We start from the raw sequence: 20,325 nt of genomic DNA on the forward strand, positions 1-20,325 counted from the left end.
TTGCAATATTCAATTTGGGATGCAATATGTAAAATGACAATGCATTTCTGTATTTACATTTACATTTTCCAAAACATTTGTGCAATGTTTGGTGCAAAATGAAAATGAAAATTAAATTACATAATTTTCATTTGCCATTTCATACACCAGTTTTAATATGTAAAATGAATACTAATTTGAAAGCTTTATAAGTTGCAAAATGAAAATGTATTACAGAAATGATTAGATATGTATAACATGTTCAAGCAAAAACTGGCAAAATTATCATTTAAATGCTATTTTTCTTAAATGCATTAACACTCACAGTCAAGACACGATTGCATTTTCATTCAATGTCCCGCAATGAATGTAGCAAAATTCAATGTGCACATTGAAAATGCATTCCGAGCCGATCACATGTCCGCCCCCTCGCGCCATGTCAATCACTGCGTGAACAAGGCGGGGCTTGCAGAAGGTCAAGAGACTCAAATCTCAAGAAGAGGATTCAAGTGAGAGAACATGGACATACAGTTGGTCCATGTACGTTTTGATCATTTCGGTTTATGGCTTTAATATTTCATTCGCACTTGTGGGCGGAGCTGAAACGCTGCTTTCATCTGATTGGTCGAATCGCTCCACCTTCAGCTCGGTCTTTTCATTCTTTCAGGCAGAATAAGAGTCAGTGCGAGTGAAGCACTGTAATGTCTGAAACTACACTCACTGTTAATTAGCATAATATTTGAATTGTAAATCATCAAGAACTTCAAGGAAAGAGGTTCAATTCTTGTAAAGAAGGCTTCAGGGCGTCCAAGAAAGTCCAGCAAGTGCCAGGATCGTCTCCTAAAGAGGATTCAGCTGCGGGATCGGAGTGCCACCAGTGTAGAGCTTGCTCAGGAATGGCAGCAGGCAGGTGTGAGCGCATCTGCACGCACAGTGAGGCCAAGACTTTTGGAAGATGGCCTGGTGTCAAGAAGGGCAGCAAAGAAGCCACTTCTCTCCAAAAAAAACATCAGGGACAGATTGATCTTCTGCAGAAAGTATAGTGAATGGACTGCTGAGGACTGGGGCAAAGTCATATTCTCCGATGAAGCCCCTTTCCGATTGTTTGGGGCATCTGGAAAAAGGCTTGTCCGGAGAAGAAAAGGTGAGCGCTACCATCAGTCCTGTGTCATGCCAACAGTAAAGCATCCTGACACCATTCATGTGTGAGGTTGCTTCTCATCCAAGGGAGTGGGCTCACTCACAATTCTGCCCCAAAACACAGCCATGGATAAAGAATGGTACCAAAACACCCTCCAACAGCAACTTCTTCCAACAATCCAACAACAGTTTGGTGAAGAACAATGCATTTTCCAGCACGATGGAGCACCGTGCCATAAGGCAAAAGTGATAACTAAGTTGCTCGGGGACCAGAATGTTGAAATTTTGGGTCCATGGCCTGGAAACTCCCCAGATCTTAATCCCATTGAGAACTTGTGGTCGATCCTCAAGAGGCGGGTGGACAAACAAAAACCCACTAATTCTGACAAACTCCAAGAAGTGATTATGAAAGAATGGGTTGCTATCAGTCAGGATTTGGCCCAGAAGTTGATTGAGAGCATGCCCAGTCGAATTGCAGAGGTCCTGAAAAAGAATACAATGCAAAATGAAATGCAAATACTGACTCTTTGCATAAATGTCATGTAATTGTCGATAAAAGCCTTTGAAACGTATGAAGTGCTTGTAATTATATTTCAGTACATCACAGAAACAACTGAAACAAAGATCTAAAAGCAGTTTAGCAGCAAACTTTTTGAAAACTAATATTTATGTAATTCTCAAAACTTTCTGCCACGACTGTAGTTTGCAGTCACGTTACTTTGTATATAGCATCAATATACTAATCTCAGTAGTATTTGTTTTTAAATGTGATTTTTGATTCAAAATGCAGTAGAGGTTAATTACTAAGTGTGCTTTGAGTCACAATTTTAAATTTAAACATGAATTTACACAAAATATAAATGAAATATCAATTTTGTAAAATTGATGTATATCAATTTTAAAACAACTGTAAAAAATGAAGAACCTTAAAAGTCTTAGTCTCTTGAATTATACAGTATATTGATTAACCTCCTTAAAGTGAATTAGCTCATTATCAGGTAAGTTAAAGTTGGAATCAGCGTATGGAGTCACTAAATTACAGCCGATATTTTAAAAGTTGTTGAGAGGCAAGTAAGACACAAGAATGATTCAAGAATGTTTATTTATTTATATATATATATATATGTATGTGTCATTTTTGCGACAACATCACAACAGCACCAAAGTGAACCCCTTTTCCATCAGTTGCTGCATGGATAAAATGGCTGTAGGCTTCAACTCTAGAGAAAGAGAGAGCGAGAGACAGAGAGATAAATAAGAAACATTTGTTTAACATATTCAACTGGTATATATATATATATATATATATATATATATATATATATATATATATATATTTATATATATATATATATATATATATATATATATATATATATGAAGAGTTAAAGTCCTTGCAGCATGTGGTGCATCTCTTCAATTCGGGCAGGGATCTCCCTTTTTGGATTGTTATATGTATCTTGAAAAAGAGAGAGCCTACTTGTTAGAATATTTTGATATCATGAAAATATCCCTAGTGCCTTTTTTAATCATCTGTCCTACAATTAGCCTAACCAAATCCATAAAAACACTTCATATTGGCCATGCCGAACATGACAGAAACTAACACGATAACAATGGACTGTATGTGGAGTAGACCTGCAGATGAGGCCAAATTGTAACAAGCTATTAAAATTGCCAAACGCCTCATTCATCATTGCAAAACAATGACAAAACATCTTGCCATCTGATACGTTTAATTAATGTGCAGGCTAGATTCACTTATAATACTTCGTCATTAAAACTCAACAAGGATTTATGAAATCATGGCCACGAATTAACGTCGTAGTAATTAATAAAACTAGCTCACAAATTCTTAATTTGGTGGGAATTAATTATTAATTCATAGTTGGCAGTTCTCAATATGTAGCCTAAACTTCGCACCGTTTAAACGTTATAAAATAAAACTTAATTAAATATCGGTACTCACCGTCTGATTGCCGTCCACGTCGTCCATCTTTAATTAGTGTTGATCCAGTACGGTAGGTGGCGCTGTCACAAAAAAAACTAGGGTCCTAAAGCTGCGGTCAAAGAGTTGCGGTCCTGAACATAGACATAAATTCACTATTTTTTTATTTTGTACACCCTTTTATTTTTGTTTTGGATATTATATCCATATATCTATGATTATATTAAAATTTGTTCGTTTGTTTCAACGCAGTGTAGCAATAAGCACCGTGATAGAGTTGACCAATGAAATCGACCTAGAGACGTGAGTCATGGCTGAGGGGTGGGGTTTTCGCGTAGGGGGCGTGGTTTGCGCTCAACTGGTTTGGGGGAAAAAATCACGCAACATAGACATCATATATACGATGTCTATGGTCCTGAAACTGCAGCCTCCCCTTCAGTTGTTGTTTGACCGTTATTTAAGACCGTCCAGTCTGCAGGTGGCGCTAGAGTTCTGGGTTGGTTTACATTTCTCAACCGGTTTATCCGTAGAGAAAGAGCGTGCTGGAAGACATGGCCGCTGCAGCAGCAACATTCTAATCAATCCTGCATTCTATATTAAAATGTGTTAAAACCACCACTGAATTTACAACACGAGAGTGTTTTTAGGGCTGACACCATGGGGAAGAAAGATAAGAGTGATCGAGGTAAGATGGGTGCCATGCTTTAGAAATAAACAAGATTTAATCAAAGTTTGATGGACCATGCAAGATCTGCTGTTATCTACCATGTTTACCTAATGCAGCAGAAACCATTACAAAGACGTGATGGTTTAAAGATAACCATGAGCTTATTACTGTTCAAATGTAATATGTCATATAAACACTATGATATACAATCTAAACACTCCTAAATCAGGAGTGTTCAGCTTTTGACAGACACTACTTATATTGCACTTGTAGTGTACTTAAAAAGCGAATATATTAAAAAAGTGTATTGTGTGTAACGTTATATATACACAAATAAAGAACATACTTGCAGATAATAGAGTTGTAATGAAATAAAATGTCACTTAAGGGTGCTTACCCTTGTGAAAAAAAAGTGCACTTAAGTATACTTTTATAAAGTGTACTTATTGCGGAAATAATATAATTTAAAAGAACACACATAAATGCAAATTAAATGTTATTTTCGCCGCTTAAGTACATTGTATTTGTACTTAATTTCAAATGTATCACATTTTAAAGTTATATTAAATGCAGTAGGTTGAACTTTTGAGTGATTTTTTTGAACCACTTAAGTGGGACTTAATAACCTCTGAATAAGCAATTAATGTGAACTAAAATATACTTCAATGTCATATATCTCTGGCAATGAAAAAGTTGAAATTTAGTTTATTAAATAATAATAATGATAACCTCTTAATAACCTAGTTACACTCAAAGCAAAAACACAAAATGGTAAACCCTTTACATTTATTGACAAATCAATCTCTAAAACAAATACACAAAAATGCTTTTTGTTAATGCACAAGAAAAACCCAACACTATACAGTTACAACATTTTAACTCACTTATTAGAAAGAGTCTGGAGGACAATAATAATTTCACCATTATGGAAAACATCATTCTGTAAGATGTGTAAACTGGTTTCCTCATTGGGGACCTAAAAATGTCCAAGGTCAAAATTGACGGGTATTATGATACTTGTGGAGTTATTTGGTCGCCATAACATATAGGATTACTAACACACAAACGACACACATTTAATAAAAAAAAGAAAGAAAAATTACCTATCCATGTACAACAAATGAGACCTTATTGTAAAACATTACCAAAGTGGGTTACTTGTACCCCTGGTTTCACATATAAGGCTTAAGACCAGCCCAAGACTAAAATGTAATTCTGAGCGGTTTCAACTGATAGAAACTTTCACTGACTGATCTTTAAAAATACCAGTGTCTTTGTTTTGTCTCAAGATGCACACCAGTAATGTTTTTTTCTAAGGCATGTCAAGGAAAATTGGAAGTAAACTTCACATGTCATGAAGCTGCACACCATCTCTCCACAGTCTGTGTGAACAGAAAAATGATCCAAAGAGGCAGGGAAGTCCAAAAAAATTCCTTGAGGAAAGAAAGAAGAACAATTGTTATAAAACATATCCAGCCATTATAAATGGTTCAGTTGAGTGAAAGCAATAGACACAGTTGCAGTCTAAAGTTTATATACACCTTGCAGTATCAGCAAAATGTTAATAATTTAAGCAGTAAGAGGGTAGAGAGGTAAAATAATTAAAAAAAATACAATTACTACTCTGATGAAGCAGTATATTCTGCAAGGTGTGTGTAAACTTTTGACTACATCTGCATCACCTAAGAGCTGAATAAACATTACCTCAATCATCAGTGCAACAGGGTGCTAGAATGCTGGGAGATGTTCTTTCAGATTTCCCATAAACAGCAGAATTCCTGATCACACCATCTTCACTGACACTGGGCTTTAAAAATAGATAACATTTTTACAAACATTTATTATTCCTACTTTACAGCGAATAAAACATAACAATTACCAAAAAATAGATACATATCCCATTTTTTTTATATTAAAAAAAGAAAATACTCCCCTTGTGAAAAAGAAGTGGAAAACCATTAAAAATGGTTCAGTTGAGTGAAAGCAATAGACACAGTTGCATTCTAAAGTTTACATACAACTTGCAGTATCAGCAAAATTTTAATAATTTAAGCAGTTCAATGTGTATAAAGGTAGAATAAAAAATTTTTTTTTGACTTCATCTGCATCACCTAAGAGCTGAATTAACGTTACCTCAATCATCAGTGCAACAGGGTGCTAGAATGCTGGGAGATGTTCTTTCAGATTTCCCATAAACAGCAGAATTCCTGATCACACCATCTTCATTGACACTGGGCTTTAAAAATAGATGACATTTTTACAAACATTCATTATTCCTACTTTACAGGAAATCAACCATAACTCTACCAACTACCAAAAATATATAAATAGCTCTTTTCGTTTTTCTTATATAAAAAATAAATTTCATCTTGCCTTGCAAGCTTCTCTCACACATCTTCATGAAGGATGTTCCTGTATGTACCACGGCTGGCACAGAAAATGTGTGTGATCAGGGTGAGCTGACTGGTCAACAATTTATTAAAATCTACCTCTTCAGTACTGGTCTGTGTCTCCACACTGTAACAAAACTGTACTGATCCTGCAAAAATGAATAACTCCAGATAAGTACAAACATATTACATTACAAACACAAGCAGTAATGGAACATCTCGCTCTTCAAATGCAAAAAGAAAAAGAAAAAACAGCTTTATTTCTAGAGGTGGCTGATATATTGAATATTACTGGTGGTTATAATATCGATTATATAAATTAAATATTACAAGATCAGATCTCTGAATTTTGTTCAGTTGCGCCAATTTTTTCAGTCCACTCACGCGATCACATTCCGATATCAGAATGCAGTCAGAGATAAATTATGCCATTAATTCAACCTCCTGAGTTCATATAGCAAGAACTGCCGCGTTATGGTGGAAGCCACATGAATGGCAAGACTAAATTAAGGATAAAGAAAACGCATTTTTCAAAAACTGGTGAAGTAGTGCGCCGTCATGATGTAATATTTTGACGCATGCATATTAAACAAAAGAGACTCTGCCTGGTTACATATTATTTATTTCAAGCTTTCCATTTTCTACTCAAGTTCAAGTTGTTCTAATTCGTTGGTGAGACTCATTCACCTAACTAAAAGTCATTTTTACAGTGCAGTTTAGCCTATATTAGAAACCAAATGTAGGCTATTTGAATCCAAATTAATTTGGTTTAGATTCGTTAAACTTTTGCTTGCAATTAATGCACTTAAATGTGTTTAAGTGACTTAGAACAACATAATGATATTGAAAGTATTCTGTACACAGATGAAAATTATGGTACTATTACATACAAATATGGTAGTTTCAGAAAATATTATATAGACAATGTATTAAGAAAGTGTATTGAAGTTTATTTTTATTAATTGCATTAATGCACATAGTAGGCTATATATTATAGTCTAAATAGTAATACATTTAAAATACATTAACAAATGTAATTTTGGAGAACACACTTAAGTTTAAATTAAAATAAATGATGTTACATGTGCTTTAATATATTGATAAATATATAAAAATAAGTTTACTTATTTAAAATACAATAAAATCATAATTATGTAAAATGTATGTTTAAGTAATACTTAATTAGACATTATCTTAAAGTGCATTTTTATAAAGTGCACTTAAGTATGTTAAGACCTATTGTGTTTAAAGTGTAATCTCTTTAAGTACACTTAAGTGGCCTTTAATTTAAACTATATGATATTATCTGCAAATGCACTTTAAAAAAATATACTTTTAAGATTGGAAGAACACAACAAGTACACTTTTAATACAATTAAACACACTTCCTTTTCACAAGGGTAAAGAAAGTACACCTTGCAAAAACGTCCAATTAAAAGTCGTATGTGAATATATTTTGATAATCTCTTGTCATGCTTTGAAGAAGTACACTTATTTTGATGTATTCAGTACTTAACATACTAAAGCACATGTGAAGTACTTGATTACAGTTTTAACTTCGTTTTTGATATTGCATTTAAAGATTTTAAATTGTACTACAATTGCAAATGTGTAATTAAAATTGTATTAAAATGTATGACAAGTTTCAACAGAAATAACATTTTAAGTTTACAGTAAATGCTTGACACTGCACTCAGCAGTATTTTAATATTTCAATGACAATATTAGTAATTATGAAATTACATAGAAATACTTCATTCATACGTTCAGTTAACTTCACTTAATAAATGAATTGTCAAAAAAACATTACATTCACAGTCACACTTAAGACTATTCTCAAGTATATTTTTTACATTATAGACACTCATTGTAAAATTATGTTCAAGTGAAGATCCAGATATAGTTTCTAAATGCTATTAACTGAAACTATTGCTGAATGCACCTGACCAGCGAGGTCTTCATTTTCTGTTTTTGGAGCAGACAAGGTTTAAACTATAACCAGATCTTCTAAAATCACTTAAGTGGTTGTTGTTTTTTCACTTTAGATAAAAAGTCCAAGAAACGTTACTATGACGAGGAAGAGGATGATGAAGAGGTGATGGGCAGTGAGTCTCAGGAGGCAGTTCCAGCAGCTGCTGGGAAGCAGGTGGATGAATCCAGCACTAAACTGGATGAGTATGGAGCCAAAGACTACAGACTACAGATGCTTCTCAAGAATGACCACACCTCCCGGCCCCTATGGGTGGTGAGACTAAAGATCCTTGATTTATTAGGCAGTGAAAACTTACAACAGAAGCTACCACTATCCCATTGTGTATGTGTTTGACTGTTGTAGGCTCCTGATGGTCACATCTTCCTAGAGGCTTTCTCTCCCGTGTATAAATACGCTCAGGACTTCCTGGTGGCCATATCAGAGCCGGTTTGCAGACCTATCCATGTGCACGAGTATAAACTGACGGCTTATTCTCTATACGCCGCTGTGAGCGTCGGCCTGCAGACCTCTGACATCATAGAGTACCTGCAGAAACTCAGCAAGACCTCTGTGCCAGACGGCATAGTGCAGTTTATTAAGGTGTGTGTGTGTGTGTGAAGTCTGTGTGAATTGATTGTGCGAACCACTGCATACTCTTAAACCAATGCACTTGCACATACACACTCTCACTCCAAAAAAGTGTGCATTACAACTCTTTGTTGATTTTTGTTTTTTACAATTTGTATATATCAAAGCCACTCTTTTACTCTCTGTTCTCCTGCAGTTGTGCACAGTGAGCTACGGTAAAGTCAAACTGGTCCTGAAACACAACAGGTCAGTTCGTTCTACATCGACTCCTGTTTTTTACTTCTAACTAAAGTCTAAATAATTTGTTATGTATGAACATGTTGTATATTGAACATATCACTTATGGTCTATTGAATGTTTTACATCTGGTGGTGTTTTGAGCATAGCAGATAAGAGGAAGTCGGGTGTTGTTTGGCTAGGGATACTCTTTGGATTCAGCTGAACTTGGACGTGAAGCATTAGCTTTGAATCTTAAGATTGCATGCACTTGATTCAGAAACATAAATGTACACTTAATGGGGAAATTTAATTGTTTATTGTGGACTACCATTCAGTAAGATTTTTGTAAAATGTTTTTTAAAACAGTGTCATGTGCTCACTAAGGCTGCAGTTATTTGGTCAAAAATACAGTAAAAGAGTAATATTGAAATATTACAATTAAAAAGTAACCGTTTTCTATTTTGATATTTTCTTTAAATGCTACTTTTTAGTCTTCATTGTCATATGATCCTTCAGAAATCATTTTACGAAACTACTCTGATGCTTATAAAATGCTTAGTGGAGGATTTTGCTGCTGAACGTTTTTGTGGAAGCTGTGTTTTTTAAAAAAAAGTTAAAAACAGCATTCATTTGTAATATATTTTTCTGTAACATTGTAGATGTCTTTACTGCCACATTTGATCAGTTGAATGCATCCTTGACTTGCTATGTAAAAGTATAAACATTGTACTGAGCACGTCATAAAAACTAGACAGTGCAACAATTATATGGCATTGATAGTGCAGTCTGTGTGTGTGTGTGTGTGTGTTGAGAACAGGTACTTTGTGGAGAGTGCGTTCCCTGATGTCATTCAGAGGCTCTTACAGGACACAGTAATTCGGGACTGTCGTCTTCGTTCTGCTGAGGGTGAGGAGACCGAGCTCATCACTGAGACCATCTCTAGCAAATCTGCAGTAAGTGTGAGCACAAAACATGTTGTCTAGGTGGAAACATTAAACACTTACAGTGGAGCAAATCTGAGGCTCATTTCTAGTATCATCGTCCTGTCCAGATCTCAAAGTCTCAGCAGGACAGTGGTGGTCCGTCCACCTCGCAGCCTGCAGACGGGCAGCGCACAGGAAACCAGGTGCCAGAGGACATCTTCAGTTACTACGAGCAGATGGACAAAGAAGAGGAGGAGGAGGAAGAGACACAGACAGTGTCTTTTGAGATCCGTCAGGTGTGTGAATGAGACTGTCGCTTCATTGTGAGTTTAGGGTTAATTTATCTTGAGTGTTCCTCTGACAGGCTTGGTTTAGTTTAAATGGTTATTCAGTGCACTGTAATCTAACTCTTTCTTCACATTTGTGCTGACACTTGTTAGGAAATGATAGAGGAGCTTCAGAAACGTTGCATTCAGATGGAATATCCTCTCCTGGCTGAATATGATTTCCGTAACGACACGGTGAACCCAGACATCAACATGGACCTGAAGCCCACCGCGGTGCTGAGACCATATCAGGAAAAGAGTCTAAGGAAGATGTTTGGGAACGGCAGAGCTCGATCTGGAGTCATCGTCCTGCCTTGTGGTAAATGATCTCTGTTTGAATCATTTCTTCCCAGAAGCATTTGATGCCTAGTCTTGGTCTGTAGGGTGTTGTGCATCCTTTACACAGACAAGGCTTCGGAATATGTCATTATAAAATGTAATAATGATATTTGGGAAAAGTAATGAAATTATATGAAATGAGTCATTTCATTGTATTTTCCATCAGTGCCCTCATTGCAACAATTATGATATAGACTTTACTGAAATTTAGTAGTTTTACCTCCAAATTAGACTACACAAGATCTCTGTACTTTCCTTTACTTGCAACTTAAACTAATGACAGAAACCCTGTCTTGCACCCCATGAAAAAATAAATAAAACCTAAAGAAAAGTGTGTAGGAAAATGTTACACCTGAATATGTATTTTTAATCATTCTTAAATGAATATTCATTTTCTGAAACAGTTCAAGCTTTTTTTGTCCATGCTTGGGTTCCAGAAATGCACAATTTCTTTATTTTGTTACATGAAAAGAAAAGACGCTTTTTTTTTACTTTAAGACCTTGTGCTTTGAAGGTAGAGTGAATCATTTCTGCACCATAAAAGGATTATTGTGCTTGCTCTGCTAAAACACACAAAAAATATACATTTTAACAATGGTATGAATTTAACAGATTTTATGTAAGTCAATTTATAATTAATATATTATTTAGAATTTATAATTGTTACATTGATTCCTTAATTTTAATTTATTTTTTAAATATTAGTTTTTATACTTTATTTTTAACTGTTTTTAATAATTACTGGAAATTGTACAGCTATTATAATTCATCTTAAAACTCCTATAATATCATTCAAGTTGAACCACTTGTTTAAGTTTAAAAAGCATTAAAAAAAATGCATGTACTACAAGATCAAAGAATTTAAGACTACATTACCAGAGCAACTCAGTTTTAGAAACTCTTTGAATGTTTTTATTGAGATCAGTTGAAATGAATCTACATTGAGGTCTTTTGTTATTCTACTCTTCTGTTCCACAGGTGCTGGAAAGTCACTGGTGGGCGTCACTGCTGCCTGCACAGTGCGTAAGCGCTGTCTGGTCTTGGGAAACTCCTCTGTGTCAGTGGAACAGTGGAAGGCTCAGTTTAAGATGTGGTCCACCATTGACGACTCCCAGATCTGCCGTTTCACTTCAGATGCTAAAGACAAACCCATCGGCTGCTCGGTGGCCATTAGTACTTATTCTATGCTGGGCCACACCACCAAACGCTCATGGGAGGCTGAGAGGGTCATGGAGTGGATGAAAAGTCAGGAGTGGGGGCTCATTATACTAGATGAGGTGCACACAATCCCAGGTGGGTTTAGTGTGTGAACATCACAAATACGTCGACGCAAAATATGCGCATCGATTCGTCGACCTGTTTTTATTTCTCTAAAATACGTTTGCAAAACGTTTACCTTATGTGCGCTGAATATACGCGATGGCCGGATCAACATTCTGTCCAACGTTATATAACCAATCCAGGGGTTTTTCTGCATTGATCTTTTTTTTTGGCGGCTGTCAAAGCCTTAGCCTATTTGATCGGTGAGTGACAGTGACAGAGCGCGTACGAGAGAGAGCCCCGGCTGCACGCGCACTCACAGTCTTCAAACAACACGAGCGCTTCTTGCTCTCTCCCTCCCTTGTGCATATTAATCAAAATCATTAAACACGATAGAAAAAGGGCGAAACACCAAAGTTTCACGCGCAGTTTCACTAACAGTCTTCAAACTACACGAGCGCTCTCTCTCTCTCTCTCTCTCTTTTCCCCCACCCCCCTCCCCTCGTGAATATTAACCAAAATCATTAGACACGATAGAAAAAAGGGCGGAACGCCAAAGTTTCACGTGGAGCATTCGGAGATTTTTTTTTCTCCATGACAGGCTGCTGGCTCCCACTGTTAATTTTTTTTTTTTTTTTTTGGGAAAAGCACTCTCTGTATTAGCTTAAAGTGCTAAAGTTTACATTGGTTACTGTATTCTTTCAATTGCTCTAAACAAGTATTTTGGGTGAACTTTTTTATTGAATGCTAGACATCAAGTTGTGGTTATTTTCATCTGAAAGAAGAACTTTTTTTCAGTAAGCTAGGCCTTATGTGTTCAGTAGGCTTGTTTCAGTAAGCTGTGTGTTTTCAAGGCTTCAAGGTTTTATTGAATGCTATCTCTATACAAGTGCAAAGTAATGCATTCTTAGTCAGTCTTTTATTTTGTAATTTTAAGAGCAATAAACATATATTGCAATGTTAAGGAATTCATGTTTTTTTCATTCAGATATGTAAATCAACATGTATAAATTGTTAGTAGTCAATTAATGGGGAGATAATCTAAATCGAATCGGCCTGAAAAATTAATCGTTAGATTAATCGATGCATCGAAAAAAATAATCGCTAGATTAATCGTTTAAAAAATAATCGTTTATCCCAGCCCTAATCACACTCCATAACGGCACCTTGATCAAATATCAAGCGCGGAATCGTGTCGTCAAATTATTTTTTTTCAGACGCTTATTTTTTTCCTTATTTCACACTAATTAGCTCCACCCACTGTGAAATTTCAGTAATTTCAAGACTGATGTCAAATTGTAATTCAGTATGCAGATATTACAAAGACATCACTGCTGTTTTGAGATTTTGAATAGCATATATTTTAACAATGGGACATTTTCTTACTGCGGTCTTGAAGGGATATTCACTTAAAAATATTTTCAACTTCAAAAAGTTCATAAAAACTTTATAAAGGTAATCTATATGAATATTATTATATTGTCCACACTAAAACGTTTTCGTTTGAAAACGCATCTTTTTTTCTGCGTTTTGGCCTTCCATCCACACTGAGATGGCATTTTTAGTCAAGGAAAACTGAGCTTTTTGAAAACGCTCTACAAAGTGGATAAATTTGAAAATGGCATTTTCGCGTTGTAGTGTGGACTGTGAAAATGGAGGCTTTTGAAAACGATGACCCAATTTTAGTCATGTGACGCATATTATACCAATAGATATCCATGTTTAGACTGGTATTGTGCACGTTATGTGCTATGCACTTTCACACTATTGCTACAGATGTGTTACTTTGTACACTCTTCATATCACAGTCCTGCAAAGGTGAAAGAAAATTTACTCGCAATTGCTATTTGTGGCAAAACATGAGGGCAGTTGCGTTTTAGATCAGACATACGGTCAATCACTGGTGTGTGCAACCTGGACGCGTCAGTGATGGTGGGTCCTTTCGTAAATAAAATAATCCTCTCAATAGAACTGCATAAAAATGTATCATGTCTGTTCTGTGTATATCATCTGCAGTGAGCTCTTTTAAAGGCTTTGCACATGTGCAGAAGGTGAATTTAACCATTTCTGATGTTTCAGTGTGGATGAGACATAAGACAGCTTAGTCCACTTTGTGACCATCTCTCTCTCTCTTTCTCTCTCTCTGTATCACACACACACACACACGTGATGCACAAAACTCCACTTTTATACATTCAATAGCAAATACTTAAACTAATAACAAAACATACTTCCAGCAGCTAATTCGGAAGCACCAGATTGTCTTAGCAAAGTCAAGTCGTCCATTAAATGTGTTTCTAAATGTGTTTGAATTACAATTATTGTATTAGGAATATCTTCTAAATGGGTGGAATTTTGTCTCTTAGGCTTAGCATTTTACTCTTACTGAAAACAGAGAAGTTACATAAACACAAATGTGACCCTGGAGCACAAAACCAGTCTTAAGTCGTTGGGGTATATTTGTAGCAATAGCCAAAAAAATAATGAATGGGTCAAAATTATATATTTTTTTTTATGCCAAAACTCAATAGGATATTAAGGAAAGATCATGTTCCATGAAGATATTTTGTAAATTTCCTACCATAAATATATCAAAACTGAATTTCTGATTAGTAATATGCATTACTAAGAATTCATTAAGACAACTTCAAAGCTGATTTTCTCAGTATTTTGATTTTTTTGCACTCTCAGATTCCAGATTTTCAAATAGTTGTATCTCAGCCAAACTGTCAGATCCTAGCTTATTTATTCAGCTTTCAGATTATGTATAATTTTCAGTTTTGAAAAATGTACACTTAAGACTGGTTTTATGGTCCGGGGTCACAAATAACATTATAACATAAGTGAAAATGGTACAGATTCCTGACTGTTTTGTGTTTGTATTGCAGCGAAGATGTTCCGTCGTGTTCTGACGATAGTCCAGGCTCACTGTAAACTGGGGCTCACTGCCACACTAGTAAGAGAGGATGATAAGATTGTCGATCTGAACTTCCTGATTGGGCCGAAGCTCTATGAGGCGAACTGGATGGAACTACAGAACAGTGGCTACATTGCTAAAGTCCAGTGTGCTGAGGTGAGGGTTTGAAATATTAGTTGTCTTACGGAAACAGTTATGTAAAAGGAAAGAAATCGAACATTTCTTCCCAAAGTACAAAAAAGACATCATGTGCATATTTCATAATGTGAACTTCGGTTGATGTCTTAACCTTCTCAGGGGTCAACAAGGTGCAATAAACTGTGAAACATTGTGTTGGGAGGCTTTGGAGCCTGGCATTCAAAGAAAATACAGTACATTTATTCAGTATTGCCTCCAGTATTTTGATCTTACTAAAAAAAAGCCCAGCAGACCATTTAGCAACATGAGCAGAAAACCACACTTGCTGACTCATGCATTGTTCACTGTATGCTGAACAACATCTTTACAAAAAGGCTCTATGTTTACTCTGTATATCTATTTTGTGTATATAAATCCACATACATGCAGTAATATTTTGAAAATATTTACATGTATTTATATTCATGTCATTTTATAATATTTATAAATATATTTAATATATAAAAAAACTATTTTTCTTAAATGTATACATGCTTTTGTGTGTATTTATTTATACATAATAAATATACACAGTACAATCACATGTCATGTAAATAAAATATTTTGGATGTGATTAATTAGTGTACCGTATTACCGATTAGTGTACCGTATATAAAAATCTATAGATTAGGTTTACTTGTATATAATAACTTTCATATAGGTTTTAAGATGTTTTAATTAAATAGAAGCTTCATAGATTAGTAACCTTTTGAGGAGTTAATCCATGTAGCTAATCAAGCTAATTGGAGGGGTGAAGTAACCCAATGGGTTTTGTAGTAAATGTAAAGAGTGGTGTGTATTGTTGTTTTGTATGCTTTAAGCTTACAGTACGTTTCCCTCTCGCTCTCTGTGCGTCTAGGTATGGTGTCCCATGTCTCCTGAGTTTTATCGGGAATATGTGGCCATAAAGACGAAAAAGAGAATTCTGCTCTACACCATGAATCCCAACAAGTTCCGTGCATGTCAGTTCCTGATCCGCTTCCATGAGCGGAGAAACGACAAGATCATCGTCTTTGCCGACAACGTCTTCGCTCTGAAAGAATACGCCATCCGCCTGAACAAGTAATCCTTCTCGTTCAAACACATATGCATACACCAGCGCTTTGCTGTAAAGCTCAATAGTCATTTCCCACTTTTTTCAGTGACCTCGGAAGTATTTTCCCTTTGCTTTGCTTTATAAGCATGGAATATTCAGAAAAAAGACTTGTTTAGGTGCTTTCAGACATAAAACATTGACTGTTCCAGAAATTGCATAACATCTGCTGTTCACACAAGCAGCAGGTTTTTTTTGGTAAAAGCAGTTTTTCTTATTGATGGAGCTCTCTTGGGTAGTGTAGTTTTACAGTTAATAGAACATGAGTTTTAAAAGCTGGATTTGAAATCACCCCAGAAGTCATGCTATGTTAGACTTATAAAAGTTTAAGCAATATTGCTAAATGCCATTTCTTTATGCAAAAACATATTTTTTTCTGGGCCCTTCAGGGTCTTTTCAGGACTGTATTTTATGTTTTTCTTTCTCTATTTTTTTTTTTTTCATTTTAATGCTATTCAAAAGCATGTTAGGAGTTCAGAAACTTGCATTATCAACAAAGTCATAAACTAACTAAAAGCTGGTAGTGAGCAGCTTACACAAAAGAGCTCAACACACCGCATGAGCTCAAATGATCCACAAAAACGTGTAAACCTTTGTTTGTGACCGGGTGTTCTAGAGTCTGGCTCTGGCGCAACCTGTAATCAGCTTTACTTTGCTATTAATCACCTTTAACTTTTCCAAATTAATGGGCTTTTCCTTGTAAAGTGTGCAAAGTTTGTTCGAAAGGCTAAACTCTTAATCTCATACTGTATGGCGACACTGTAGGACTTTGAGAGTTTGTGAGGTGAAGTTAGCAAACTTTTAGTGGTTTCTTTATATTTTTATTTATATCATTTTTATATATAATAACATACAATGGGATTCTGCTAAAAATACGATTCGATTATATTAATATAGTAATATATTTTAGCAAATATGTAAGCGTGTGAACTCCCTTTTATGAAATGTTTTCTTCAACATGCTCATGTTGATTTATATGATTTTTGTTATACATATGTACACATACAATCTCTTTTGTTTTTTCTCATCAGACCGTATATTTATGGACCCACATCTCAAGGAGAACGTATGCAGATCCTTCAGAACTTTAAACACAATCCCAAAATCAATACCATCTTCATCTCCAAGGTAAACGGCCTACCTTTGCTCACTTTCCTGTGAAAATGTAGATTAGTATTTTTCATTTGTAACTTTTCATTTCTGAGGTGTTACTCTTAGCCTCTTTTACACAAATGAAAAAGTCTGCAACCTATGTCAATGAAGAATTTGTTTAATGTTAACCAGCATTTAATCCAATCTCAACACTACTTTTACACAGACAGAAGTTGGTGTGTTGCTGTAAATGCAAAGTTAATAGAGTTCAGCAGAGGTGATGTACACTGATGTGACCCTTTAATTCCCTTCAGAACTTGTTGTTCATACTATATTTCAAGAAATCAAATACATTTCTGCATTTTAGGTACTTTAGAAATACTAATAACATTCATGTGTCCAAGATGTGTTAAGACCTGAAACAAACACTCTGCTTGCTGTTTAAAACGTCTTAAAACTATGTATCTTACAAATTCTAGCAGACTAAACAATAGATTTCTGAATGTAGTCAAGATTAAACCCTTGTGTCCACAAATCATGGCAAAGTAAATAAAGCAGTAAATATCGCTTATTTTGATGATGCCAGTCCTGCAGAGATTACACACTTTAGTATTAATTTATATGGAACAATCCATTACTTATTTTACATGTGCCTTTTTTTCTGAAAAATATGACATCACATCAATGGTGGACCACAAACATTTTTTGTTTTTACATCAACAAAGGAGCAAAACTTTCATGTCTATGTATGATTGTCTAATTGAGACACTGATTTCAGGAATGCTGGGATGCTGGCTTGACTTCATTAACTTTACATTTTACCTTAATGCAAATGTTTGGAAATGATTTAATGGGAAACATGATGCACGTGTGCTGATATGATTGTCCTCAAAAGTCAGGCTATTCAAATAAGATAAGAGCAGCTGCATAGGGAACGGCTTCAGGTGGGGGCGAGAAAAGATGGAATGTAATAGAGATAGTGTATTAGATTTTTTAAATACTAATGCAATTATAGATGTCTAAAAAAGCCTCTTCTCCAAAGAATAACATATTTATTGATTTGCTTTTTAAATAGGTTCATTTGCATCTTTTTATCTTCATGAAATGCCTTTGCCTTATTCTGCTATAAAATATCAGCTTAAACAGCATTCCGTCCTGTATAAGACATCAAGAAAATTTGTTTTAAACTACATAAAAAATAACAACAATTTAAAGCACATAAAATGTTTTAATTCCAGGAAATTAACAGTGTATATTATTATATTACTAAACTAACAGAATGGCTTCAAATTGTATTTTACAGTGTGTTAGATGTTGAAATGCAACTCAGTCATGTCTATCTCATGTTTTGGCCCTAGTTTTCTCATATTTGTTCCATTTGTCTGATTTCGCATTAAAGATTTAAGCATTTTGACTTTTCCACACCTATTTTGCTGGTTTGCTTGTTGACAACTGGAGCATTGGAATGGATGTCTTCTTCCATTCTTCTTCTGTCAGGTTGGAGATACTTCATTTGACCTGCCAGAGGCAAACGTGTTAATCCAGATCTCGTCTCACGGTGGTTCTCGCCGTCAGGAAGCTCAGAGACTTGGTAGAGTGCTGCGAGCCAAGAAAGGTAACCGATTATTGGAAGTCATCATGACTCGAACAACCCTTGAAGGAGTCGCAATTTAATATTTTTGGATACATTTCTTAATTATCAGATTATCAGATTGTGTCTTTTTTGTCATGTCTTTTTTGCACAGGTATGGTTGCGGAAGAATACAATGCTTACTTTTACTCGCTCGTCTCTCAGGACACACAGGAAATGGCTTATTCCACCAAGAGACAGCGCTTCCTGGTGGACCAGGGATACAGTTTCAAGGTCTCAAGATCATATTTGAACTGCAAAGACCTGAATTTGATGATGCTGACTGGAAATATGCCCAAACTGAATGGTAATAATAACGAGTCTCAGTCTGTCACATCTCATTCTTGTCATTTCTTTTAAGGTGATCACAAAATTGGCTGGGATGGAGGAGGAAGACTTGATGTTTTCCTCTCGTGAGGAACAGCAGCAGCTCTTGCAGAAAGTCCTGGCAGCATCAGATCTTGACGCAGAAGAGGAAGTGGTGATGGGGGACGTGGGAGGGAAGCCACAGGTATCTCCACTCGTTTTGTTCCTCTCTGCCGCCTCATTTGTTTGTTGGGTGTGAGGTGCTGTTTTGATCTTGATCATTAACCACAGTTCGGATTTAAAAGAAAGGTCACCCATAAAGAAACGTCTGCATTATGGGAGGGTAAAAGCCAGAAGCTTTAGATTGACTAAGTGAGAAAATCAAATGGTCAGGTCAGCTGAGAACAGGCCAAACACTTTTATTTCTTAATCCATAGGCCTGTCATCTTTTCTTGACATGCATTCAGGCATTCTATGATTGGGTTAAATCTGTATTTGTGTCCAGATGATTTGTTAAACTGCTTAACGTGTCAGTAAGGATTGAGTTTTTTTTTTCTTTTCACTTTTGAACCATTTCTATAGTTTTCTCGCCGTATGGGAACTATGAGCTCCATGTCTGGCGCAGACGATACTGTCTACATGGAATACCAGACGTCCCGCAGTGGCAAGTCTTTAGCCGGCAAGAATGTCCATCCTCTGTTTAAACGCTTCCGCAAGTGAACGCACTCACGGCTGATGTATTCACAGCATCTGGAGAGACCAGGCCACTTCCTGGGACGCCCAGCATCATAATAAAAGACACTTCACGGCTGCTTGTCTCAGACAGACCAGTTTAGAGACTGTGAGAAAGAAGCAAAACTGCTGTAATTTCAGAAAGATTAAAAACTCTGTATTACAAACAGGATGTTTGTAATTACAAGAAGGATTTCTTTGAATTTGTTGTAAGAAACTGAATGGAAACTGAAGGAAGAAGTTTGTACGGTATGCAAAAGCCAAAACAGAGCCTGTTTTTGAAATTTACTGGTAAACTTTTAGCAAATAAAATGTACTTTGGTATCTGATAAGATTTTGTCTCATTGATGATGAACCGTATTTATTCATCTTGGTTAATTTTCATTTATTAAGATATTATTGTTAGTTCTTAATACATTAAGTAACATTAATGTATACAATTAATTAGGGTTGTGTGCTTTTTTTCAACAGTCCAGAATCAATTATTACACTTTTATATATATTTTAGGTTTTTGCTCATAAAAATGCTCTTGTGTGGAACTATTTTCTTACAGATTCCAAAGAAGTAGTAACAGAGTAATGAGTGTTGTGAATGACCTGAGTGTGCGCTGCTCTCCACAGAGTTTG

General features: G+C 35.6%; 1 protein-coding gene across 1 annotated transcript; it reads left to right on the forward strand.

Annotated features, from left to right (window-relative positions):
* The first annotated feature begins 3,582 nt into the window (after positions 1–3,582).
* Positions 3,583–20,030, forward strand: LOC132161488 (general transcription and DNA repair factor IIH helicase subunit XPB). Its single transcript, XM_059571578.1, has 15 exons — positions 3,583–3,752; positions 8,170–8,369; positions 8,460–8,696; positions 8,881–8,930; positions 9,721–9,856; positions 9,955–10,122; positions 10,267–10,471; positions 11,470–11,784; positions 14,640–14,824; positions 15,705–15,907; positions 16,970–17,066; positions 18,528–18,645; positions 18,776–18,894; positions 19,022–19,171; positions 19,549–20,030. The coding sequence occupies exons 1-15, from the start codon at positions 3,725–3,727 to the stop codon at positions 19,684–19,686; spliced, it is 2,349 nt and encodes a 782-aa protein (XP_059427561.1). The 5' UTR covers positions 3,583–3,724; the 3' UTR covers positions 19,687–20,030.
* The last annotated feature ends 295 nt before the right edge of the window (positions 20,031–20,325 follow it).

The sequence above is a fragment of the Carassius carassius genome, chromosome 17, assembly GCF_963082965.1.
Source record: "Carassius carassius chromosome 17, fCarCar2.1, whole genome shotgun sequence".
NCBI classification, from domain to species: domain Eukaryota; kingdom Metazoa; phylum Chordata; class Actinopteri; order Cypriniformes; family Cyprinidae; genus Carassius; species Carassius carassius.

Excerpts from the sequence above, each read along its gene's own strand:
- LOC132161488 (XM_059571578.1), top strand. The coding sequence starts at position 3,725 with ATGGGGAAGAAAGATAAGAGTGATCGAG. Across the intron at positions 8,697-8,880 it reads GCATAGTGCAGTTTATTAAG|TTGTGCACAGTGAGCTACGG; the intron begins GTGTGTGTGTGT and ends GTTCTCCTGCAG. Across the intron at positions 14,825-15,704 it reads CTAAAGTCCAGTGTGCTGAG|GTATGGTGTCCCATGTCTCC; the intron begins GTGAGGGTTTGA and ends CTGTGCGTCTAG.